The sequence below is a fragment of the Dreissena polymorpha genome, chromosome 11 (assembly GCF_020536995.1).
Source record: "Dreissena polymorpha isolate Duluth1 chromosome 11, UMN_Dpol_1.0, whole genome shotgun sequence".
Taxonomy (NCBI): domain Eukaryota; kingdom Metazoa; phylum Mollusca; class Bivalvia; order Myida; family Dreissenidae; genus Dreissena; species Dreissena polymorpha.
The window spans coordinates 34,507,476-34,526,275 of record NC_068365.1 but is presented as its reverse complement, the minus strand read 5'-3'; the positions used below and the strand labels follow the sequence as shown (position 1 = coordinate 34,526,275).

General features: G+C 34.7%; 1 protein-coding gene across 2 annotated transcripts; it reads left to right on the top strand.

Moving 5' to 3' along the window:
• Positions 1-49: 49 nt before the first annotated feature.
• LOC127851408 (rab-like protein 3) lies at positions 50-18,087 on the top strand. Of its 2 annotated transcripts, XM_052385180.1 has the most exons (9): positions 50-145; positions 563-654; positions 3,901-4,018; positions 6,325-6,430; positions 8,361-8,505; positions 8,650-8,721; positions 10,389-10,418; positions 11,912-11,936; positions 13,909-18,087. In XM_052385180.1, exons 1-8 carry the CDS (start codon positions 100-102, stop codon positions 11,921-11,923), a joined length of 621 nt encoding a protein of 206 aa, XP_052241140.1. In that variant the 5' UTR covers positions 50-99; the 3' UTR covers positions 11,924-11,936; positions 13,909-18,087. The 2 variants fall into 2 exon arrangements, with proteins under 2 accessions (XP_052241140.1, XP_052241139.1); XM_052385179.1 differs by lacking the exon at positions 11,912-11,936.
• The last annotated feature ends 713 nt before the right edge of the window (positions 18,088-18,800 follow it).

Below are 18,800 nucleotides of genomic sequence, written 5' to 3'. Positions count from 1 at the left end.
GTACGATACTTTTGATTGGTTCAAAATGCGCTTCAGTGATCCGAAGAGATCAAATGCTTGTCTGTGCAAGGGCAAATCGTCTGGTAAGAAACAGATGACATGGCGAATGTTGACAAAGTCAAAATTCTTGTTGTTGGTGACTCTGGTATGCCAATTTTCACGATTCATGCATGCTTGATTGTTATATGCCCACGCTTAAACGGTTGTCATCCAAATTATGTTTGTTTTTAGAGAAATACATATTAGTTTTCATAGATATATATTTCGGATGAACAGTAATTCGGATATATGAAAATTAAAATCATCATAAATTACAATAAAGGCGAATTCAGCTAAAATGTATTATTTGCAATTGCAGTGACATTCTAAATGCAAGGAATTTAAGCATGGAATTGTTAAAGCAGCCTTAGTCTACTTGTTTGCAAGTCAACTTTCCAAGTGACTAAGTCCATAACATTGTTTTTTGCTTTTCACCTTTTAGTCTTATTCAGTCATGGTTTCTTGAGAATATCCAACTATGTAATGTCTTATTTAGTGAAATATCTTTTGTGTTTTGTTCTAGGTGTAGGTAAAACATCCCTGGTACATCTTATTTGTCACAATGAACCTACAAACAATCCAGGCTGGACCATTGGCTGTTCAGTGGACGTAAAGGTATTTCCAATTTAATGTGCCATACATGTTAAAATCAGCCTCACTCTAAAAAAACAGGGGCTCAGTGCATGTGTGTACACTGTACAGTGTAATCCAGGACAACATTAACAGCTGTTATTATTTTTTTCATTGAAGTAAGTATCTTCTTTCCATAAATCAAGTTTAGGCGGAAAGTTTAGTCCCTGATTATTCTGTGCCAACACACTCGCATTGAGCTTTTTCCTAGATCAGTTATTTATAAAATGATATCAACTTGACTAGAAAACAGTTCGGTAGACCACTTATAATTTGTTTAAGATTTGTGTAGATATTAGTTTGATCTTTTTAATATTAATCTGACCGTATATTTACTAAAATTACGATATTAACATTGAGCACTGGTCTGCTAAAATATATGACGTGTTGGCTGATAAACTTTTCTTATTTGCTTGAGAAAGCTCAGACCAAATATTTTTGTATGGATTTGGTCAGCCTGGTCCACTGTTTAATTACAAAGACTGAACTTGGCATAAATGTGTACATTTTTAAGTCAGAATAGACCAGAATTGGCCTTATGACTATAAAATATTTTGTTCTTGTGGTATTGAAACAAAGAAAATAGATATTTTGAATTTAAAACACAATTTATGTTACTTTTTGATGAGTGTGAATAAAGCAATTTTGAGATGCAATTATAGTGAAATTATGTTAAAATTCATCCTGGTATAACATGCAAATTACTTCCTGTAAAATGCTTGAAATGCCAGCAAACCTTACCCAAGTTTTAGATGTTATGTCAATATTTAGGTAATCTTCTTTTAATCATTTTCTTCTCTTTATTAATTACTTCTATATAAAGTTAAGAAGGACATACTGGAATCAGCTCATTTGTTTCTGACAGTCTGTCAATCCGTCTGTTTACTGTAGACACAAATTTGTCCTGAAAAGTTCTTCACTGTTCAAAGTGCAATATTCAAATTTTCTTGGACTGTTCATAATCATATGAAGTTTTGCATGTGCAATTTGTATAGTGCAAAGATATAAAATACAGCTCAACTCAGAATTTCTGTAACTTCATTATTGTTATTATAGAATTAAATAGCAAAAATATAAGTGATGCCAACTAAAAGCTAAATAAATATTCAAATATTCAATAAACTAAGTATTGGAATATTTTTTTTTTTTTTTAATTTCAAATATTCTTTGCAATCCATTACATATCAAAATCTCTGATACTACAATATCCAGGTCTGTCATATTTTGTATGAAACATTTTATATTTACAATTAAATTATTTTCATCAATTCATGACCCTTGGGTCAAAACAGGCCACACCCAGGCATCAAATAGATAACATTTGTTTGTTTTTTTCCATGCTCACAGGCAAAAGTGGCAAGGTCCCTCAAATTTGGAATTTTATGACAAAAGGAAAATTTTATTTTGAGACAAGAATCATAACCTTTTTTAACCAGGTTTTCCGAAGGAAAAAACTGGTTATTAGATTGGCGAATGCGGGCGGGCTGGCTGGCTGGCGGGCGGGCGGAACAAGCTTGTCCGGGCCATAACTATGTCGTTCATTGTCATATTTTAAAATCATTTGGCACATTTGTTCACCATCATTGGACGGTGTGTTGCGCGAAATAATTACGTCGATATCTCCAAGGTCAAGGTCACACTTTGAGTTCAAAGGTCAAAATTGGCAATAAATGAGCTTGTCTGGGCCATATCTATGTCATTCATTGTGAGATTTTACAATTATTTGGCACATTTGTTCACCATCATGGGACGGTGTGTTGCACGAAAGAATCACGTCAATATCTCCAATGTCAAGGTCACCACAACTTAAAATAGATTTATTTTGAAACAAACTTACAAAGGGGGTTAATTTTGTTTGTTCATATCAAAAGTTCAGTTTGAGTTGTCTCCCTTAATCAGATTTTTTTTCACAATGAAAACCTGGTTTTGTGACAATTTTGTCCCTTGTTTCAACTTTGTTTCAAAAAGTGAATGTAATATTTTTATCCAAATTCTATATTATATTATGCCTAAAATTGGTTTTATTAAAATAGCTGGCATTGCCTCTGACTTACTCAATTTGTCAAAATCTTTTGTTTTTAAATTAAGTTTACATTTATATGGTAATGTCAAGGAATATGACTTTATGTCACTGGAATAGGGCTAAATATTGCTCTCAAATTAGCCGGTAATTATCACTGGACTTTATATTACAAAATGACGTAACACAAATTCTCCTATGAAAATGAAAGGCTTAAAGGTTTCCTATTTATTGTGTAAAATTGTATTTTGGTTCTCTACAAAAAAAATTAAATACTGTGTCTGATGTCATAACTTGTCAGCCAAATCCCCTAGGGTCCAATTTTTCGCTGTGTAACAACTTTTTACAGATAACCATATATTACTTTAAGTGGAGTCTGGGGGGTGTTCAATAGTACTGTGACAAGGGATAGTTATTGTTATTATTATTATTACTATTATTATTATTGTATTATTGTTGTCCCCTACCGGTTAAACTGGAGGGGACTTATGGTTTGCGCTCTGTGTGTCAGTCTGTCTGTCACACTTATCTGGATCCTGGTAGGGGACTTATATTGCTTGGCAATAGTCTTGTTATTATTAATTTTATTATGCTCCCCCAAAATTTATTTTTGCGGGAGCATATAGTCGCCGCTTCGTCTGTCCGTGTGTGTGTCCGTCCATGCACAATTTTTGTTCAGGCTATTTCTCAGCAACTAATGACCGGAATTCAATTAAGCTTTATGGGAAGCTTCACTTCCAAGAGGAGATGTGCATATTATCAGCGGGTTCTGGTCGGATGATTTTTTTCACAGAGTTATGGCCCTTTTAAATTTTCTATAAAAAAATTATTGTCCCCCCAACTACTGTGCTGTCAAGACGTTTCCTTTTATCTGAATATATAGTGCAATACTGTGACAAAAAACTTTGGGGCAGCATCACCCGTCTCCGACGGTTTCTTGTTATTATTATTATTATTTTTATTACTATTATTATCAGTATTATTATTAACATAATGATTATTACTTTTTTCTCAAAACTTTCTATCATTAGAGTAAAAAAGTTATATAAGTCAAATTAATTTTATCTTTTATTTGTGTTAATACTTGTTAGTTTTGAAACTCTTAAAACAATTAATTTTGTTTTTGTCCAAACATAAGGTAATAGAAAATGTTTTTTGAAATACATATACAGATACAAACATGGTATTTTGTGATGAACAACTCATTTCAGCTTCACGAGTATAAGGCAGGGACAGCTGCAGAGAAGACATTCTTCATAGAGCTGTGGGATATAGGGGGATGTACCAGTCACCAGGACTGTCGATCTATGTTCTACACCAATGTGCACGGTATGTGACACCAGGTTAATATAGGGGGATGTACCAGTCACCAGGACTGTCGATCTATGTTCTACACCAATGTACATGGTATGTGATACCAGGTTTATATAGGGGGATGTACCAATCACCAGGACTTTGGATCTATGTTCTACACCAATGTGCACGGTATGCGACACCAGGTTTATATAGGGGGATGTACCAGTCACCAGGACTGTCGATCTATGTTCTACATCAATGTGCATGGTATGTGATACCAGGTTTATATAGGGGGATGTACCAGTCACCAGGACTTTCAATCTATGTTCTACACCAATGTGCACGGTATGCGACACCAGGTTTATATAGGGGGATGTACCAGTCACCAGGACTTTCAATCTATGTTCTACACCAATGTGCACGGTATATGACACCAGGTTTATATTTTACATTTGAGCCTTGCTGTGGAACAATTGGGTTTAATACATGTGCGTAAAATGTTGTCCAAGATTAGCAATACCTAAACAGGATTTTTGCTAAGAGGAGACATCATTTAAACACAAAATACTATAAACACGGTGAGGGTTGTCCCTGATGAGCCTCTGGTGACAGCATATGCATTAAGCCCCATTTACCAAGGCTCATTTCTAAGTGGTCCTTACATGACAACCTAATGCTGCTATGGGGATGTAATGTACATTTTCTTGTGAAAGCAGTTTAAGGTTATTGTGTTCTGATAAATGTTACATTTAGTTCATCATATTTTTATATAGATTTTAGCTGAACTGGTCAATTTTTATGTCCCCCACTATAGTAGTGGGGGACATATTGTTTTTGCCCTTTCTGTTGGTCTGTTGGTTGGTTGGTCTGTTGGTTGGTTTGCGCCAACTTTAACATTTGCAATAACTTTTGCAATATTGAAGATAGCAACTTGATATTTGGCATGCATATGTATCTCATGGAGCTGCACATTTTGAGTGGTGAAAGGTCAAGGTCATCCTTCAAGGTCAAAGGTCAAATATATGGGTCAAAATCGCTCATTTAATGTACACTTTTGCAGTATTTCAATATTCAAGATAGCAACTTGATATTTGGCATGCATGTGTATCTCATGGAGCTGCACATTTTGAGTGGTGAAAGGTCAAGGTCAAGGTCATCCTTCAAGGTCAGATTTCAAATATAGGCCAAAATCGCTCATTTTATGAGTACTTTTGCAATATTGAAGATAGCAACTTGATATTTGGCATGCATGTGTATCTCATGGAGCTGCACATTTTGAGTGGTGAAAGGTCAAGGTCATCCTTCAAGGTCAGAGGTCAAATATATGTGGCCCAAATCGCTAATTTTCTGAATACTTTTGCAATATTGAAGATAGCAACTTGATATTTGGCATGCATGTGTATCTCATGGAGCTGCACATTTTTAGTGGTGAAAGGTCAAGGTCATCCTTCAAGGTCAAATATATTTGTCAAAATTGCTCATGTAATGTCACTTCTGCAATATTGAAGCTAGCAATTTTATATTTGAAATGCATGTGTATCTCATGGAGCTGCACATTTTGAGTGGTGAAGGGTCAAGGTCAAGGTCATCCTACAAGGTCAAGGTCATCCTACAAGGTCAAACGTCATATAGGGGGACATTGTGTTTCACAAACGCATCTTGTTTGCAATTATATCAGATATAATTTTGGGACGATTTATGAATAGTATTCAAGTTTAATGATTGTAAACGATTAAATATTATGGCTGCCAGGGTGCAGTTTTTCTTATATGGTGATAGTGAGCACTTTAGAAGTCAATTTTTTGCTAAAAAGTAAATAAACTTTCTCAAAACATGTATTCAAATCATATCTGGGCAGTGTTTGAAAAAAGTTCTGCTTGTTAAAAAGCATATTAAACATGGGACGAGGCAGTTTTCCTAATATTGCTACACTGAAGCCAGTGAACACTTCAGAAATCAAATTTTGGGCGCAATCATAATAAAGCTTGTTAAGAATATTTGTTCTGGTGATGTCTGGGTCTAGTTCTTTTATTGTTGGTAACATTGAAAAAGTGGCAGCAGTTTATAGTTTCTTCAGTGAAACTTAACCAGCTTAGAACAGTTAAGTTCATGTGGGTCTCAGATGAGTGCACTTGTTACAAATATGCTACCGGGGGGGGGGGGGGTATTCCAGTATTCTTGAGTTAAGATTGGAGTAACATTAATTTTTTTGTAGTATTTTTAATTGATTACAAAATCAAGTTTATGAAAGTAGATAACCATGCAAATTTTTTGTTAACTACTATATGCTCAGATAATTTACAAGATGATTAGTATTTTTAATGGTATTTTCCTTGCAGGTATAATATTAGTTCATGATCTGACTAATAGGAAGTCACAGCAAAACCTCCAATGCTGGTTGGGTGAAGTTTTGAGAAAAGAAAACAAAATATCTGGTGGAAATGGGTAAAACTTCTTTCAAAATACATGTATTTGTTGCTTTTCTTGCACCACGTGGTCATGGTAAGCTTTTGTGATCGTCTTTTGTCTGTCATTCGTCATCTGTTGTGACTTGTGATCAGTTTAGAGGACAAATTTCTTGAAATTTGATTTCAAGTCCCATTGATGTCTAGGCCTAGTTTTTAACCAGGTCATTTTGGTTAAAAAAAACAGGTCACTAGAACAAAATAAATAAAAAGTTAGTGGAAACTCTAGAGGCCTTATGTATTGCATAATCTTCATGAAACTTAGTGAGAACATTAACTTTGTCCCAATTATATTTTGGAATGATTTCAGAACCTAAGTTCCAGTGGGCTCAAAATCTAGATCACTAGGTCAAAGAATGGCCACCATAAGGTGGTGCAGTTTTCCTCATATCCTTTGCACACCTGTAACGTATTAGAACGTACACGTTTTTTCTCTCCTCCAAACCGTTGCGATTTTTACAGTGACTGACTACAACGTTATAGAACGCATACAAATTTTTTTGTTCCAAAACCTGACCCCTATTAAGCGTAGGAACCCTGACACTTATTTTCTTAAAAATTACAAGTATCAATGTTTTTAAATGAACTGAAACTTAATCAAAGACAAAAAAAATAAAATAAGACTGTGACGTTCGAATGTTCAATATACAGTCTGTTGACTCTATAGTTTTGACCATTTATGGTTAATAATTGAGAGTTAAAATCAATAAATATTTAAATGCTCAAAATTCATCTTAAAAAAGCAAATAAATGGTATTTTGAAAACAATGATTTTCTGTCATGTTTGTGGTATAAACTTATGAAAGTTCTGCAATTTGAATGTTATATGACAACGTTTTGGCAAAAAAGATCAACTCATACAACAGATCATGTGTAATATTGTTTACTGATCTGTATTGAGTTTATCAAAAATATGTTTTATACGTTACAGAGGTTTATTTGCTATTGACAAAGTTCGTAAAAAATACGTTACAGTTCTTCTTAGTATTCTCATGCACTTCATTTTTCAGTTGTATAAAAGCATAAAAATACAGTAGAAACCGCTATGGGGCATCCCTTTCTAAAACAAATTATAACGTATTTAAGCAGATAATTGTTTGACGATAAACAACTGTTACGGGTAAAAACGTATTTTAGGCCTGATTTTCATTGTGAACCGTAAAATGTATTTTTAAAAACACAAAAATCCGTTACAGTATTTAAAATTGTGAAAAGCCTGCACGTTTAACAACATTGTAGGTGTTACCTTTAAAAAAAGCCCTGGTTCTGAGAAGAGAAAAATGGTATACGTTTCAATACGCTACAGCTGTTCGCTGCAGAAAATCGAACAGGTGCCTAAAGGATATGGCATTTGAAAAACCATATCAATGCTCTTGAAGTCCCATTTTTGACCAACTCATAGTGAAATTTGCTCAGAACATTTACAAACTTGATACCTGGGCTGAGTTTGAAATTGATTGTGGTTTAAAAAAAAGCTTTTGTGGCAGATATCCTTAATAGTCTATTGTGAAACTTTGTGAACATGACCTGCTCAGACCAGTGAAGTTCCTGGAATTGTCAGGTGAGCGCCTTAAGGCCTAAGCTCTCATGTTTAATTCTTTTATGGAAGTTTTCAAGTAGTTTTGTTGTTAGCTTTTGAAATGTCACAAAACAAAATTTTGAGTAGAGGTTACAAGCATGATGTTTTCATAGCAACGTGAAATTAAGACCCCTGACGGTCTTTCATACACCATTCAATTTAAGAAAGGTATCAACAATAATAAAATATGTTAATTTAAAAACGAATGGAAGACCAATCATAGCCTTTCATACAACAATCAATTTTAGAAAGTATTCTAAGATGATAAAATAGGTCTAAAAAAGGATCTTTTGGCCCTTAAGAATTGTATAGGAACAGTTTATGTTATCAGGTTTGACCTTGACTCGGAGCAGTTTGTTGGGAACCAGCTACCTCTGCTTGTGATTGGAACCAAGGCCGACCAGACAGAAACCATACGAGACAAAAATCGCCAGTCTTCAGTTGCAGAGGAATTTGGGGCAGATCAGTTTGACTTGGTATTGTTTGTGTGTATAACACTTTAGAATGATTCTGAAATATTGAGATGTCTGATGAATTAAAAAACTTCTTTTTTTTATTTTATCCTTGTTTTTCACACCTGTTTCCCCTTTTAAAATCCAAATGTGGTAACACTATTTCAGGACAATTACAGTGTCAAGTACCTGGCGCCAGGCTCAACAAATGCTGTAAAACTCTCCAGATTTTTTGACAAAGTAAGTAGAAGTTTTTATAATTGACCATATTCTGTATACATGTTATACATTTATGATATTGTTACTTATTGTAGTTATAAACCAAATATTTTGTATGCCCCCCTTCGAAGAAGAGGGGGTATATTGTTTTGCACATGTTGGTCGGTCCGTCCGTAGGTCCGTCCACAGAATGGTTTCCAGATGATTACTCAAGAACACTTATGTCTAGGATCATGCAACTCCATAGGTACATTGATCATGACTCGCAGATGACCCCTATTGATTTTCAGGTCAAAAACTTGAACCTTGTTTAAAATTGTATAACTTTTGCAATATTGAAGATAGCAACTTCATATTTAGCATGCCTGTGTATCTTACTGAGCTGCATATTTTGAGTGGTGAAAAGTCAAGGTCAATGATTCAGGTCACTAGGTCAAAGGTCAAGGTTACAGTGACAAAAAACGTCTTCACACAATGGCTTCCACTACAACCGACAGCCCATATGGGGGGCATGCATGTTTTACAAACAGCCCTTGGTCGTTTTTGCTTTCAATGATCCTTTCAAATTTTTACCCTGGTTTTTAACAAAGTTTAAAATCCTGGTTATTAGATCGTGGTATGGAATTAGGAAATGGTGTCAGCAGCCGGCTTCCAGTCAATAACTTTAGCATCGATCAATCTTGATGAAACTGTGCATAAAGCAGGCTTGACTGAATAAATATCTTGGGTTTTATGTGGATAGTGTCTTATCTGGTCAAGGTACGTGAGATTGAAAGATATACTTTCAATAACTTCAGTTATGATAGAGATATGTAGGTGCTTTGTTATGCATTGATATTCTACATGCAGACCTAGCTTTTGACTGCATTTGGGTGCCAGTCAGGGCAAGTCTTGGTGACTTTAACACAAATAGTAAAATGATCTTTATTACATGACTTGAGTTTAGATGGAGGTATTGCACTGCAATGTTTTGTTCAGGTTGCTTATGTGCTGACCTTGCATGGTCAATCGATTAGTGGTCAATCGAGTTAAAGATCAAGGTCACTGTTATGAAAAGTGCTCTATAGCTTGAGTTTGTATGCAGCCATTGTTCTAAAATTGTGTATACTAGTAGCTTACAGGAAACCCCATTTAAGACCAGCTGGAGGTCAAGGGCATATTAATATAAAATAGAAAAAAATGTTTTCTTCTAAATAAAATTAAGTTTGAATGGAGGTATTGTGCTTCGGTTTGTAGGAAGTTTATATGCAGACTTAGCTGAGAATTTGATTCAATTAATATCTTACTATTGAATAACTTGCTTAGTGGTGTTACAATGTTTCAATTTATGATTCATTCTTAGATTAAATGATGTTCTGGTATATGTATAAATGTACTTACATTTGTAGACAGTTATTTACAGTGAAATGATATTTTTTTCATTTTCTCATTTGAATGAACAAAATTATTTAACAATATTGGCATAACTACAGGTAATGCCAGAATACTTGATATAATATATTGAATGTGTTATTATATGTTGCTATGGTTAAGTTAACTTCTTTTTTTTCAAAAAGATCATACCATTACCATCCATTCCAGAATAATTTAATCAAGAACGTTTTTTTTTCTTAAATGCATCTCTAGTTCAACACACAATTTGTACAGAGCCGAACATAAAAATGGCATAAGTATTTTTTGTATTTTAGGTTATAGAAAGAAGATACTATTCTAGAGAGGTATGTAGCCTCATTGTAGACAGGGCTTTTTTTCCTTCTGTGAGAATGGCCGTTTTTCACAAATTAAGGAAATCTGAACAGTTTGCGACTCATTTTTTCACAAAATGGGGGGGGGGGCCAAGGCTGCTTCACAAAGACAGGGAAAATAAAGCCCTTGTAGATGAGTCATTATTACATGATACACTAACATCTTTCAATTAGACAGAGAACTCAAGTTTCTATCTAAACTACCCATTCACTCAACACACATAGGTTAATTGTTTAGTTACAGCTTACTGTAATACATAGTTCTCTTTTATTTCTTAATGTCAAACAATTGTCAAATTTTCAAATATAAAAAGTAGCATTTTTGTTGTGAATCCGCAAATAAACATCTCTTTGTCATTCTCTTGTTGAACCATTCAGAGTATAAATAAGCGTTAATTATTAGTTAAATTGCAAACATATTCAAGTATGCATCAATTTTTGTATGTCTTCCAGTCTAAACAGGGGGACATATTGTTTTTGCCCAGTCTGTTGGTTTGTTTGCATCAAACTTTAACATTGGCCATAACTTTTGCAATATTAAAGATAGCAACTTGATATTAAGCATGCATGTGTATTTTATGGAGCTGCACATTTTGAATGGTGAAAGGTAAAGGTCATCCTTCAAGTTCAAAGGTCAAATATATGGGGGGGGGGACATAGTTTTTCACAAACATATCTTGTTTTAAATTCATCACAAGGTATTCATATTAATTTATGTAACATAAACAATGGGTTCACTGTTTTACATTCTGAGCCTGATGTTTCAAAAAGCCCCACTTCCACTCATCTCTTTCTCTCTAAATGTAACGCTCCACACACTTGATCCTTAGTACAGTAAGTTTTACGTTATGTTGAAATGAAATCTTCAACAAATGAAGCTCAAAAGCTGACATTGCAATAGAAATTACATGAATTATTAACAGAGTATTTGATCCTTATGAAATATTGAATAGCTTGACAATATTTAAAAAAACACACAGCCAACCCACATTTTTTATCTTTTTGTTTAAGACTGATATATGAATGAAGACAATTGCCAAATAGTTTTACATTGATGACATGACCTGTATAGAAATGTGTGTACAAATGACTATAGGTGTGGCTAAATCTAAAAAAATATACTATTTTCTCGTTTGAATTTAAGGCTTTTTCTTGAAATTGCAGTAAATTTCTTGTAATGTGATGAATTTGAATAACTATTGACACACAGCAATTGATGCAGTGATATCGAACACAGATGAATAATTGGCACGCAAAACACTCTTCAGATTCAGATTTGAAATGTCTTAAAAAACAGTTTAATAAGCAGTTCTTTATGTTGCATGACTTCTAACAAAACTGGCAAATGTGCACTTTCAATGTTCAGGTGGCAAACGTTGTGAATGTTTTCATTCTTTTAAGTATTTGTCCCAAACAGATAATTGATGATGGACTCAAAGCTCTGTTAAACATGTTTTCTTTTAAAGGTCTTGCACTGAAGGAAGCTTTTTGGTTAGATTTGCTTTCTTTTTCTCCCTTCCTACATTGTATGCTAATTTCCTTCCGAAGCTATTTTATAAAGTCATCAAAGAAACCTGGTTCATGTCCATGCACATAATTTCCTGATGCTTTTCTTTTAGTTGTCTGTTGAGGATTGTTTGGGTTTCAGGATGAACAAACATCATGTCCAATGCACTTCTTTTTGTCTGAAATTTGTTCTATTTTAGCCCATCAGGTTTAAAAGTGTTTTACTCATTCCTGTCTTCATTTCCATTGGGAAAACAAGAATCTTGCTTTTTTCTTACCATATTATGTTTTATGGTGTATCCACTTTTTATGTCCCCCACTATAGTAGTGGGGGACATATTGTTTTTGCCCTGTCTGTTGGTTGGTTGGTTGGTCTGTCTGTCTGTCTGTCTGTCTGTTTGCGCCAACTTTAACATTTGCAATAACTTTTGCAATATTGAAGATAGCAACTTGATATTTGGCATGCATAAGTATCTCATGGAGCTGCACATTTTGAGTGGTGAAAGCTCAAGGTAAAGGTCATCCTTCAAGGTCAAAGGTCAAATATATGGGTCAAAATCGCTAATTTAATGTACACTTTTGCAGTATTTCAATATTCAAGATAGCAACTTGATATTTGGCATGCATGTGTATCTCATGGAGCTGCACATTTTGAGTGGTGAAAGGTCAAGATCAAGGTCATCCTTCAAGGTCAGAGGTCAAATATATGTGGCCAAAATCGCTCATTTTATGAGTACTTTTGCAATATTGAAGATAGCAACTTGATATTTGGCATGCATGTGTATCTCATGGAGCTGCACATTTTGAGTTGTGAAAGGTCAAGGTCATTCTTCAAGGTCAGAGGTCAAATATATGTGGCCCAAATCGCTTATTTTATGAATACTTTTGCAATATTGAAGATAGCAACTTGATATTTGGCATGCATGTGTATCTCATGGAGCTGCACATTTTGAGTGATGAAAGGTCAAGGTCAAGGTCATCCTTCAAGGTCAAATATATGGGTCAAAATTGCTCATGTAATGTCACTTCTGCAATATTGAAGCTAGCAATTTTATATTTGAAATGCATGTGTATCTCATGGAGCTGCACATTTTGTGTGGTGAAGGGTCAAGGTCAAGGTCATCCTACAAGGTCAAACGTCATATAGGGGGACATTGTGTTTCACAAACGCATCTTGTTTGGGACTGTAGCTAGATCCAAATATATTCTATTAATTTATCAATGTATGAACAATTTAACATAATTTTTAAAATGTCACCTGCCTGTTTACAATGTGTCAATTTATATAGACCTTTATATACACCTTATTGAAAATATCTCATGTCAACAGTCCAACAAGAACTATTAACAGCTGTTCAATAAGTTTCCAGATATCTGGAGATTGTTTGTTTTTGTATTTATAGAAACTGATAAGCCTCCCTAAATATATTAATATTTAATATACATACCCAGTTTGTTATGACAGGGTTGGCCATCTGCACAATGAAATGTCATTAGATAAAAAAATTCTGAAAGTATTGCACATCATAATCAATTAATGATTCGCATTCCTTTTTTAATGACATACACTGATGTTTCTTAAATTATATTAAATTGATCAATTTCTTGTTCCCATGCTATGCTTTCTATCAACCCATCCATTTACATAGCACTTCGTTTTAATGTAGCATACATTAGTTTCTGTCAGTATATCAATTTATGGCTGTATACTTGTGAAGATCTTTAAATATGAATATTTTGTGACCACAACTTTCACATATTCACTCATTGTAGGAAATTCTTGTGTAAGAATATTTTTATATTCATTGTTTAGAAAAAAAAAGATATTGTAAGATCTTTCATGCATAAGAAATTGCAAGTACTTCATTGCATATTATCATGAAGTTTATAAGTATTTTATTTATTCTGATATGGTAGCTCAAATGTTAATGTTATACATTGTTAATGTTTCTTGCAGAGTCAAGCTCCTACACTGCAAAGTCACTCCTCACCTCAGCTTGGACGACGAGTAAAAAATGCTCATGTTGACTGATGACAATTTGTTGTACAGAAATACTGTGATTATTTCCAATATTCCATAAAAACACTCCTTTTTAATTGAACTAGATTTTGAAACCCTGCTTTCTTGTGAGTAATTGGTATTGTGCTTTTTAGCCACACTATGTTGTTGATGTTGTGCCAAGAGCCAAACTGTTTTGTGTAATATATACTATAATTTGAGGTAGCTGATGTGTTGACAGATTTTAATATATTTTAAAGTATATCGTTAAATGTCTTAACTTGAAAGATTTTTGTTTAGGCAATACACGGTTTCAGTAAAATGACCAGTATATAGAAGGGGAACAGAAAAAAGATGCTCCAACTGGAATCGATCCTGTGTCCTCTGGATCAAAAGTCAAATAACTTTAACACTATCAAAGATAATTAACTCAAACTTGGAATACTTCTTTATGGCAACAAGACAATTGTGTAGGTCAAGGTGCATAACTCTGTCAGCATTATTTTTAGCTCACCTGAGCACAACGTGCTCATGGTGAGCTTTTGTGATAGCCTTTTGTCCGTCGTGCGTTGTGCGGCATCAACATTTGACTTGTTAACTCTCTAGAGGCCACATTTATTGTCCAATCTTCATGAAAATTGGTCAGAAGATTGGTCTCATTAATATCTTGGATGAGTTCGAAAATGGTTACATTTGCTTGAAAAACATGGCTGCCAAGGGGCGGGGCATTTTTCCTTATATGGCTATATATCGCTATAGTAAAATCTTGTTTACACTCTAGAGGCCACATTTATTTCTGATCTTCATGAAAAGTGGTCAGAAGATTTATCCCAATAATATCTTGGACGAGTTCGAAAATGATGCCGGTTGGTTGAAAAACATGGCCGCCAGGGGGCGGGGCATGTTTCCTTATATGGCTATAGTAAAACCTTGTTAACACCCTAGAGGCCACATTTATTTTCCAATCTTTATGAAACTTGCTCAGAAGATTTGTCCCAATGCTATCTTGGATGAGTTCAAAAATGGTAATCTTTGTTTGAAAAACATGGCTGCCAAGGGGCGGGGCAGTTTTCCTTATATGGCTATATATGGCTATAGTAAAATCTTGTTAACACTCTAGAGACCACATTTATTTCCAATCTTCATGAAACTTGGTCAGAAGATTCATCCCAATGATATCTTTGACGAGTTCGAAAATGATGCCGATGGGTTTAAAAACATGGCCGCCAGGGGACGGGGCATTTTTCCTTATATGGCTATATAGAGTAAATCCTTGTTATCACTCTAGAGGCCACATTTATTGTCCAATCTTGATGAAATATGGTCAGAAAATTTGTCTTAATGATATCTTGGATGAGTTCGAAAATGGTTACGTTTGCTTGAAAAACATGGCCGCCAAGGGGCGGGGCATTTTCGCTTATATGGCTATATAAGGCTATAGTAAATGTTGTTAACACTCTAGAGGCCACATTTATAGTCCGATCTTCATGAAACTCGGTTAGAAGATTCATCCAAATAATATCTTGGAGGGTTCAAAAATGATACCGGTTGGTTGAAAAACATGGCCACCACGGGGGCGGGGCTATTTTCCTTATATGGCTATAGTAAGACCTTGTGAACACTCTAGAGGTCACATTTATTTTCAGATCATCATGAAACTTGGTCAGAAGATTTGTCCCAATGATATCTTGGATGTGTTCGAAAAAATTTTTGGTTGCTTTAAAAACATGGCCAGCAGGGGCAGGGCATTTTTCCTTTTATGGCTATATATATCTATAGTAAATCCTTGTTAACACATTTATTGTCCAATCTTCATGAAATTTTGTCAGAAGATTGGTCTCAATGATATCTTGGATGAGTTCGAAAATAATAATGTTTGCTTAAAAAAAATGGCTTCCAAGGGGCGGGGCATTTTTCCTTATATGGCTATAGTAAAATCTTGTTAACACTCTAGAGGCCACATTTACTGTCCGATCTTCATGAAACTTGGTCAGAAGATTCATCCCAATAATATCTTGGAAGAGTTTTAAAATGATGCAGGTTGGTTGAAAAACATGGCTGCCAGGGGGTGGGGCATTTATCCTTATATGGCTATAGTAAAACCTTGTTAACACTCTAGAGGCCACATTTATTTTCCGATCTTCGTGAAACTTGGTCAGAAGATTTGTCCCAATAATATCTTGTTATCTCAGGTGAGCGACCTTTGGCCTTTCATTCTCTCTTGTTAGAGATATGCCCCTTTTTAAACGCCCGAATTTAAAAACGGGACGTATTATAGTTTTACCTTTGACGGACGGGCAGCGGGCTGTTGGCTGTGTCTACAGCAGTGTCCGCTCTCTAATTCAAATAGTTTTCATCCGATCTTCACCAACTTTGGTCAGAAGTTATGTCTAGATAATATGTAGGTCAAGTTCGAATATGGGTCATGCCGGGTCAAAAAGGAGGTCATTAGGTCACATAGTGCATTTCCAGCATTAAGAATGGTTTCCGCTCTCTAATTGAAGTAGTTTTCATCTGATCTTCGCCAAATTTAGTCAGATGTTACATCTAAATGATATCTAGGTCAAGTTCAAATATGGGTCATGCCGGGTCAATAACTAGGTCTCTAGGTCACTTAGTGCATTTCAAGCATTGAGCATGGTGTCCAAAACCTTCGATCGAGCGTATCTTGTGACAGTTTGGCACTCTTGTTGAAAATTGAAATGAAAATTTGATTAAGTTTTGTGTTTAGGTCCACTTTATTCCTAAAGTATCAAAGCTATTGCTTTCATACTTGCAACACTTACTAACTATCATAAGGGGACTGTGCAGGCAAACTTATGTAACTCTGACTGGCATTTTGACAGAATTATGGCCCCTTTTTACTTAGAAAATTGAAAATTTGGTTAAGTTTTGTGTTTTGGTCCATTTTACTCCTAAAGTATCATAGCTATTGCTTTCAGACTTGGAACACTCGCTACTATCATAAGGGGACTGTACAGGACAAGTTGCATTACTCTGGTTGGCATTTTGACGGAATTATGGCCCTTTTTTGACTTAGTAACTTTGAATATTTTGTTAAATTTTGTGTTTAGATGCACTTTATTTCTAAAGTATCAAGGCTATCGCTTTCAAACTTCAAAAACTTCAAATACTTTCTTGCTATCATGAGGGTACTGTAACTGGCAAGTTGAATTTGACCTTGACCTTTGCATGACCTTGAATCTCAAGGTCAAATAAATACATTTTGCTTATATTGCCATAACTTCTTTATTTAGGATCAGATTTGATTCATACTTTGACAAAACAACACTTACCTGACATACCACAATGCACTCCACCCAAACCATCCCCCCACGCCCCACCCCAGAACCCCCCCCCCCCCCAAAAAAAATATAAATAAATAAATAAACTTTTCTTCTTTTTTAAATATCATCTAATAAATGACCAAACCCCCACATTATTCCCCATCTCCCACCCCCACCTCCACACACAATTTTTTTAAACATGGTTAAAAAACACCAATTTCTATTTTTATTATTTTATTTTTGAAAGACCGTCCAACCATCCCACCCAAGCTATTGCTATCAAACTTGAAATATAATCTTATTAGTTTGTTTTATGTCTTTACAAATGTTCAATAGATTGTGGAAAATACACCTGAACTCAGAATCGTCTATAATGTACCACTTCTTTAACACATAAGCGATCAATATGTTTCAATTATGGTCCTCTTCCAGTTAGGATATGACTATATTACCTTGACCTTATTGAATAAGAACAATTTCCCCAGGATGGCTTACATTATACTGTCAAGCACTGGAAAAGTCGAGCGCGCTGTCTTCTGACAGCTCTTGTTTAATTGTTATTTCTTGTTACATAGTACTTCTTGAGACTTCAGGGACATTTGTCAATACTGTGACAAGTTTTACTTGGAATGTGTTACAAAAAACTAAGCCTTTTCACAAAGAGATAAATGATCTTATAGCTTTTTGCCTATCATCATGTGTATGAAATGTATGTTTGCAAAACCATGGTGGTTATTGTTATTATTATGTAGTGCAATACATGTATATTTTTATGGTGTAAAATGCAAAATTGAGTTGTATGATTATAATTGTATGATGCATATATGAATAAATTGTTTGCAATCGTGAATTTATATCTTGTGCCATGGAGCTGACTGCATTCTTTCTAAATGTTATTTGTACACGTACATACAACAATTGTACATATGGTACAAATAGAGAATCTCATCCAAATGATTTGTCATTATCCCCCACCTCCTCTGAAAAGCGGGGGGATATAGAATTGACGTTGGCAGTCTGTCGGTCTCTCCGTCCATCCGTCTGTCACACAATTTTTAGGGGCTGTATCTCAAAACTCAAAAACTATATATGATATTAACATGAAACTTCATAAGTTTTTATATATCATTATATATATATATTATATCATTATCCCCCACCAAAGGCGGAGGGATGTATAATTGGCGTTGTCCGTTAGTCAGTCCGTCTGTCTGTCACACATTTTGTAAGGGCTATATCTCAGAAACTATATAAGATATCAACATGAAGCTTCATGGGTGTGTAGATATCATTGATGAAAACTGCACTACTCAATAATAATAACCGTTTCTTTCTTAAATAAGAGTTATTGCCCTTTGGATTTTGTATGATGTTACTTTGCAGGCATATCTCAGATACCATACGCGATTTCAACATTAAACTTCATGGGTGTATGGATATCAATGAGGAGAAGCTGCATGCTAAATGTGTGTATAGACATCAATGAGGAGAATTGCATTGAACAAGAACCATAACCCTACGTTTACTAAAATAAGAGTGACTGCCCTTTGTTTTTGTTTTTAT

Excerpts from the sequence above, each read along its gene's own strand:
- LOC127851408 (XM_052385179.1), top strand. The coding sequence starts at position 100 with ATGGCGAATGTTGACAAAGTCAAAATTCTTGTTGTTGGTGACTCTG. Across the intron at positions 4,019-6,324 it reads GTTCTACACCAATGTGCACG|GTATAATATTAGTTCATGAT; the intron begins GTATGTGACACC and ends TTTTCCTTGCAG. Across the intron at positions 8,722-10,388 it reads TCTCCAGATTTTTTGACAAA|GTTATAGAAAGAAGATACTA; the intron begins GTAAGTAGAAGT and ends TTTGTATTTTAG.